Raw genomic sequence first — 7,674 nt, 5'->3', positions numbered from 1 at the left:
CGAAGAAGGTGAACCAGGATTTGTGGTGATTGGCTAGGCGGTATAGATGACAGAAAACTTTAACCAACGGTACCCTGTCGATTGCGGCGCACCACATTTCAAACAGAACTATTTTGCCTATGGCGTACGGGTGTAGTTGCCCTAATCCTACTCTGAAGTGATCTAATACGCCTAAGAAGAAGTCAGATGGAGGAACCCTAAAGTTACCATGCTTGAACGCATGTTCATAGATGGCCACTTTCTTCTCCGGTGGCTCGTGAGCACGCTGATGGGGTAGGGGTGGCACCGGATTGTACTTGGCTAAGGGAGGATATTGTTTCACTAAGTAATCTATGTGCTTCTGCTCTATAACAGACTCTACGCTATCTACATATGTCTCGTTAGCTTTAGTCATTTTCTAGGAGTAATCGGATGAATACTAACCTTTAAATGGTGGCCGGAATGTTTGATTTTTGATCGGAATTCAAATTGGCAGCGTAACGAGGAAGCTTGAAGCAGGAAAGTGGAAATGAGCTGCAAAATGGGGTATTTATAGGGAAGATTGGGAGTCATGGGATGGAGTGGTGTGATCGTGGCTGTACACGTGTTACGCAATCGACGGCCAGCACTTTATTAATGCGCGTGAATGCCAGTTGGGTATGATTACATGTACGCGTGTGGTTGGCACGCGCCTGACACACTGCCACTTTATGTCATGTCCGCCGAATGGGCTTCTGCGATTGTGACAGGCATTTAATGGCATCGAGGCGCACGCGGAATATTAAATGCTAGCCGTTTTCTTGTTTTTCCCGCTTAATAGTTTGATGTCATGTGTCTTGCGTCATATAACATCAAACTGGGGGGACATAATGATACCGCAACCCGCATGCGCACCTCATATGCATGCGGGCGCTTAATGGTGTGCGTATGCGTGTGCTTGTGTGCGCTATGCGGTATGCGGATTGTATCTGATTCCTTTGTTCCCGGTACGGCGGTTGCTTAGCTGTCAAGTAAATATCTTTTCCATAATTATATCCGTGCTTCGGGGGAGTCAGTTATGGATGAGATTAACGCGATCTGGGACGGTTCTAGAATTAGGGTTTGCCTATAAATACAAACCCTAATCATCATTTACCAGACACGGCATATTACGTAACTATCACACACAAGATACATTACGCAAAACAGCATCATTCAGCATCTCTTCAAGGTTAACAGATTAGTCTTTCGTAAGCTAGTACCTACGACCTTATTTGGGGTCTCTTGATCGACGACCGTTATCAGAGGTGGACTTAATCACTTGGCCACCCCGCCGACATCATCATGTCGGCCAGGGTTATTCACGGTAGCCGTACCGGAGAGCCACGTTCTAAGATCCTTAAACCCCTCCTTATGTATTGAGCAGGCATATTAAACCCCACGGTTAAAATATGCATGATCAGTGATGAGGTTATTCCTCCCGACATGTTAAAAGGGTTTTCATCTTCGATGTATTTGAAGGGTTCAGCTTCTTTCAAATCGGAACCGATGGAGGGTAATTGTGTTAAGGTTTTGCCGATCGATTTCAAGACCGCCACATTCAAATTTGGAAATTCTCTAGATATGTTACCTTCGGATTTGGCTTCGGGTGATGGTATTTCTGTTCAGGAACACCCTTTTGCCGCTTTTGACGCAATGATGTCTAATATGGTGGCCGAGTTCGAAAAGGGCGAAGCAATTCTCATTGATTCTGATGTCGTATCCAAGAATTCGACTAAAGATTAGAAACTAAGGAGAAAGCTTCGGGTCCAAGGTACCGAGATAGAGTTGTTCTCAGATTTCATCAAGGATGCGTGAGTGTTACATTCTTGTTCGTGTGGTAGTCTGATCGCGATGAAGATGGTTACCAATCTTTCGTCGCTCGTCCAATTGGTCACTTTCTTTATTTTGGTTGTTTGTATACGTAGCATTTATTTTGTTAAGATAGATATTTTGATCCCATGGTTTATGTTGTGCCCCTTGGTTAAGTTTTTGTTCTAGTTGTAGGCTCGGGCGTCTTTTTAGTTGTAACTTGTAAGTTCCTTGAAGCTTCATTTATTTGATAAGCGCACATTTTGTTATAGAAGTTAGTTTCTTTCCCAAAAGATTTTTTAACCTACGTTGAACTACTATCACGAAATAAAAACATGAAATTATGTCAACATCCTCAACCACCAATTTATCAAGAAATGATGAATTAAGAATCAGAACCTGCAAAATGTTACCAAAAATTCTTTACATTCTTCATCTAAGAATCTAACCAACCAACCTCCTATACTAACTGGAGTTGATTTTTTCAACATCCGAATTAGTTCCTCCACCATAAACTACGCATTAATTATTGTACTATACAACTAAATAATGCATATTTTTAGTGGATGTAACATACTAAAATCCACTAGAGGACCTTTTTTTCGCAACTCTGCATTCCTAACCCTTGCGAAAAAGATACTAATATACACGAATCTTATCTCTTATCTCTTATACTATAATATACCAAGGAAATATGATTAAGATCAGGAAACATAACAAATATTTCGTAATCTATCTTTCAGTCTCAGCTCAACATCACCAAATCATCATCGTTTGGTGTCATGTTTAAATCCGGTAAAACAAACCCTCTTTCTGTACTCTCTGTTTCTGCTACTACTTTACGCGACATGGACTTCTCCTTCTCCATTTGGTTTCTTCGATGTTGATCCACTGAATCAATCTGAACATAAAACAATGTTTTAGATCACAGCTTGCACATTCATAAGCTTATACATTATTCACCACAAACATTTTGATTTGATAAATTATTAGTAGCATCAATATCAATCTACAACTTATACCTGAATTATCTTTAATTTTTTACTAAAAGTCACTTGATCATTCATTGACACGCACATTTTTGCCGATGTTAGTTCCAGGTCATTTAGAGAAACCTGTTAAAGTAGATAATTAATTTACAAATACAAATACATACAAATACAAATATATACAGAAAAAAATTCAAAACATACCTTTTTTGTATGCGTCCTTTCCTTCAATAATGAACCTTCTTCATCTTTAAGCTCAATAAAAGACTGCAAAAAAAGATCTACTCCGTTAGTACAATCATCATTAATCATGCTTTATATAATATACTACTAATTATAATTAATATTAATAAATACTCCGTATGAAATAGAAATATAATTATAGCAGCTATACAACATTTATTGTCGATAATTGGATAAAAAAAAGTACAAACCTTTCTTTTGTGAGATTTATTGAGATTGAAACTAGATGTAGATGCACCTTCATTTGCCTGAAAAAATTTGCAAAGAGTAAAAATTTAGAATGAAATCTACACGGAAATATTGTAATTTAAATGTTAGAGATTTGTTTTATTAGCATTTTTAAACTTTCATAAGGGAATTTTTAAAAGGTCAAAAAGATATAGCCGACAAACTCTCACGCACCAAAACACATCCAATTTTGTAATTATTCCTTTGGAAATTTATTCTTTTATAAACGTCGGTAATTACAGTACAATGAAAATTAATATTTTATACTCCGGACTAAAACTTAGAGGACACGGATCCGAAATGAATCCCAGAGAATTAATTAATTATTTTTAATTTAAATCTTAAAATAAAATTAAAACATAAAATTAAATTAATAATTTAATATTTATCTAATAATAATACTATAAATTGAAAAACAAAAAACAGATCTAAAATGGCAAAAGTGCCCTCTATGGAGCTGACCACCAGCCCCATCACTTTTTTCCCCTTTTCATGAACCCTATTTTAGACAACGAAGAGGGCAAATTTGTCAAATTACAAATCCTTAATGAAATTGTTTTTCTTGGATCTTTGATTCATTCCGTAAATAACTCAAAAAAGCCTTTTTCACAAAATAAAAAAAATGTTAAAAAAATACTCCTCCGCACAAGATAAGATATACAGTACAATAAAACACTAAAAACAAAAAGCAAGTGCAAATTGTTTACCTCATCAGAGGCTAATTTAGTAAAATTAATAGACTACCGGTACCGTCACAAACTCGAAAAACCAGGTTTTGACCGATATATGTAATGTCAAACATCACTCACGGTTAAAGACAAGGATAAAATAGTAAAAATGCCTTTTAACGTTTGTTTTTTACTGTATTTCTTTATATTTCTTTTTATGTAACCGTGAAAAAAATATACATGTACATCTGCCACGCCGGGAAAGTCTGACGTGGCATAACTGAGAACAACAGAAACTCGGAGAAATAGAGTAACAAATAGTTAAAACCATTTATCGGAGTATATTTCCGGTAACGGCGAAATCACAAACCTGAACAGATCTGCTACCGGAATCTAGATCCGACCGACGGCTCAAATCATCGCAACCGTCGCTAGATGAGCCAGTACCGCCGCTCCACGACAGATGGGTGGTGGGACTACCACGATGTTCTTTACCGAATCCGGTTGCAATCGACGGCGATGATTTAGATCGATTCTTTCGGTTCCCCCAAAGCGGCGGAAGAATTGATGTTGATATTTTAATCGGTGCTGTTTTAATTAATGGTTTCGAAAGAGATGAATGTTTGATTCGTAAGAGAAGCTCTGCGACAAATGAATCATTTGTGAACGCTGATTCCGCCCAGTAGTCCGTCGTCATCGGAACGTTGATAAAGAGTGGAGAAGGTTTTAGAAATTTACAGATTTATGTTTTTGAGAGAGGTAAAGAGAGGGGAAAGGAGTTTGGGAGAAGTGGGGGATTGGGGATGAAAAAGGGTTTTATACGAGCTGTTTTTTTGATTAATTTTACTCCGTATTTACTATTACTATTACTAATCGTATTTATTTTTTTATTTTTTTTATACGAATACGAATAAAGGCTGTATGTATATATAATGTATATACTCCGTATGTGTGTATATTTAGTGAGTTTAAACTTTAAATCTAAATGTTCGATCTTTGATTTGTGTCAGAGATTTTATATCCGGCAATAGTAAATGATGAATTTAACTTTAATGAGTACGCAGCGGAAAATGAAATGTTGTTACAATGACAGAAATAACAATATCATAAATGTTCACATGCAGAAGTAATAAATGCGATATCTCTTGATCCTATGTTCAAGTAGCATCACATAAGCAGTAAGTATAAGATCTTGAATCAAACAGCACCTGAGACAAAACATGCTAAAGTGTCAACCAAAAAGGTTGAGTGAAGTTCATAGGTTTAACAAAAAGTTTGTCGTTGTTTTAGACCACCAGATTTAATTTATAAAGTTGATCTCCCGCAGGATCAAAAAGTTATGCCAATGCGTGATATTTAGACTAAACGTTCAAGTTTGCCCCATGACAAGTTGTGTCTGTCCTTGTCGGTTTAATTTCATTATCAACTAATACAAAGACTTAGTCAAATGTATCGGGGACGTTACTCCCGATAGGCCTACTGAAAGGACCCGTTCATATACATTATAAACGATTCACAATAGTTGATTACATCGCGAGGTATTTGACCTCTATATGACACATTTTATAAACATTGCATTCGTTTTTAAAAGACAAACTTTCTTTACAACGAAAGTTGACGGCATGCACACCATTTCATAATACATCCAACTATAATTGACATAATAATAATCTTGATGAACTCAATGACTCGAATGCAACGTCTTTAAAAATATGCCATGAATGACTCCAAGTAATATCCTTAAAATGAGCTAATGCACAGCGGAAGATTTCTTTAATACCTGAGAATAAACATGCTTTAAAGTGTCAACCAAAAGGTTGATGAGTTCATAAGTTTACCATAACAATCATTTCAATATATTAATAGACCACAAGATTTCCGTTTATAAATATATGTACACTCGCAAGTGTATAAAAGTATTCTATAAGTTGTAGGCACCCGGTAACAAGCCTTAACCTTCATGTTTTACCCTCTGAAGTACACCAGATCAGGTGTGTTTAAAATAACCTCGAAGTACTAAAGCATCCCATAGTCAGGATGGGGTTTGTCAGGCCCAATAGATCTATCTTTAGGATTCGCGCCTACCGTACATAGGCAAGTCGTTTAATGTTACCAAGCTAAGGGTATATTTATGGTTTAAACCCACGTAGAATTAGTTTTAGTACTTGTGCCTATTTCGTAAAACATTTATAAAAACAACGCATGTATTCTCAGTCCAAAAAATATATATATAAGGGAGCAAATGAAACTCACAATACTGTATTTTGTAGCAAAAATACATATGACGTCATTGAACAAGTGCAATGTTGGCCTTGGATTCACGAACGTATCAATATTGAGATTCAATATTGCAGGAAAAGTACGTAGACGCAACGGAGATGATAAACACTAGTTTGACTCACGAGCAATACTCCCGAACCATACCCATAACATCCATAGCTTTAACCCATAATTTCCTTAGCTCTATCCCGCTCAAAAAATAATTTCGAAATCACTTGGACAGCACTCCGTCGTAATATTTTATGTATACTGATAATATCTTGAAATAATACGGAGTAAATATATATATGTAAATTGATTGAGAGAGTTTAGAGAAAATATTTTCAAGTTTCTATCAAATAATGAAACCTATTGAATTCTATTTATAATAGATTTTTGAATTATTAAAGTGAATTATTAAAGTATGAATTATTAAAGTGAATTATTAAAGTGAATTATTAAAGTATGAATTATTAAAGTGAATTATTAAAGTATGAATTATTAAAGTGAATTATTAAAGTATGAATTATTAAAGTGAATTATTAAAGTTAAAGTAAAGTAAAGGTAAAGTTAAAGTATAGTAAAAGTATAAAATCTATGTATGTATAATATGCGTATAAATATATATAATATTAATTTAAATCGTTATATATATTTAATGAAATAAAATATAAATATCGTTATATTTATTATGCTAGTTAAGTAATGAGTTGTCAAAAGTGATTCTAGATATTTATAAAAGTTATATACGTTTTAATAATAAAGTTCTTTTTAAACTGAAAACGTTTTTGTACGTTTAAAAATAGATTAATAGAATATTATGGAAACCAATTCTCCACTAGCTTTTGTCTAACTTTCGTAAATGACACTTTTTATTTTTATTTATAAATAGCTTTACAAATTATTCCGAATATCGTTAAGATGAATAGATTTTTTCAAATCATAGTGGACCTCTCAACAGAGACTTGTAATCATAATTCAATGTTTCTGATAATTCAATCATTTAATATATTTTTTTTAATTTCGTCGATAATCATATTGAAACAAATACGTTCATGTAAAGCATTATACGTTTAAATACTTTGTTGACATGTAACAACCCGACATCATTTTACCAAAAACACGCCTTAAAATTTTTTTGCCAGACAGCGTATCTGGACGGCGTCCAGAGATAAAGACCAGGACGGCGTCCCATGATTCTGGACGGCGTCCAAATGAACTAAAGTGGACTGATCAGTTTTTATTTACACGCGATTGGAAAACCCGCTTCCCGACACTTTTAAACGTAACCGATTTCACAATATGTCATATTAAGTAAAGCTAAGATGTTTCCACCATAAAAACAAGTTTTACGACACTGGGCCCACAATGACCCATTTTACAAATAATGTAGCGATTTCGACCCATTTATCTCTTTAGACGGATTAGGACTCCACAACCCAACCCGAAACCAAGAGCATAATCCCGGGGACTACCAA

At 35.0% G+C, this 7,674-nt stretch overlaps 1 protein-coding gene across 1 annotated transcript; it reads right to left on the bottom strand.

The window, feature by feature from the left end:
* Nucleotides 1–2,175: 2,175 nt before the first annotated feature.
* LOC139863989 (uncharacterized) lies at nt 2,176–4,706 on the bottom strand. The gene is made up of 5 exons (XM_071852585.1): nt 4,308–4,706; nt 3,233–3,289; nt 3,003–3,065; nt 2,832–2,924; nt 2,176–2,710 (listed from the first exon to the last, which is right to left on the bottom strand). The coding sequence occupies exons 1-5, from the start codon at nt 4,632–4,634 to the stop codon at nt 2,555–2,557; spliced, it is 696 nt and encodes a 231-aa protein (XP_071708686.1). The 5' UTR covers nt 4,635–4,706; the 3' UTR covers nt 2,176–2,554.
* Nucleotides 4,707–7,674: the final 2,968 nt, after the last annotated feature.

This window comes from Rutidosis leptorrhynchoides, chromosome 1 (genome assembly GCF_046630445.1).
Source record: "Rutidosis leptorrhynchoides isolate AG116_Rl617_1_P2 chromosome 1, CSIRO_AGI_Rlap_v1, whole genome shotgun sequence".
NCBI lineage: Eukaryota > Viridiplantae > Streptophyta > Magnoliopsida > Asterales > Asteraceae > Rutidosis > Rutidosis leptorrhynchoides.
The sequence above is the reverse complement of the archived record's forward strand: the minus strand, read 5'-3'. Positions and strand labels throughout refer to the sequence as shown.

Coding starts and splice junctions, on each gene's coding strand:
- LOC139863989 (XM_071852585.1), bottom strand. CDS start 4,634: ATGACGACGGACTACTGGGCGGAATCAGCGTTCACAAATGATTCATTT. Junction 3,066..3,232: donor ATAAATCTCACAAAAGAAAG/GTTTGTACTTTT, acceptor CTTTTTTTGCAG/TCTTTTATTGAGCTTAAAGA. Junction 2,711..2,831: donor AAAAATTAAAGATAATTCAG/GTATAAGTTGTA, acceptor TTTTATGTTCAG/ATTGATTCAGTGGATCAACA.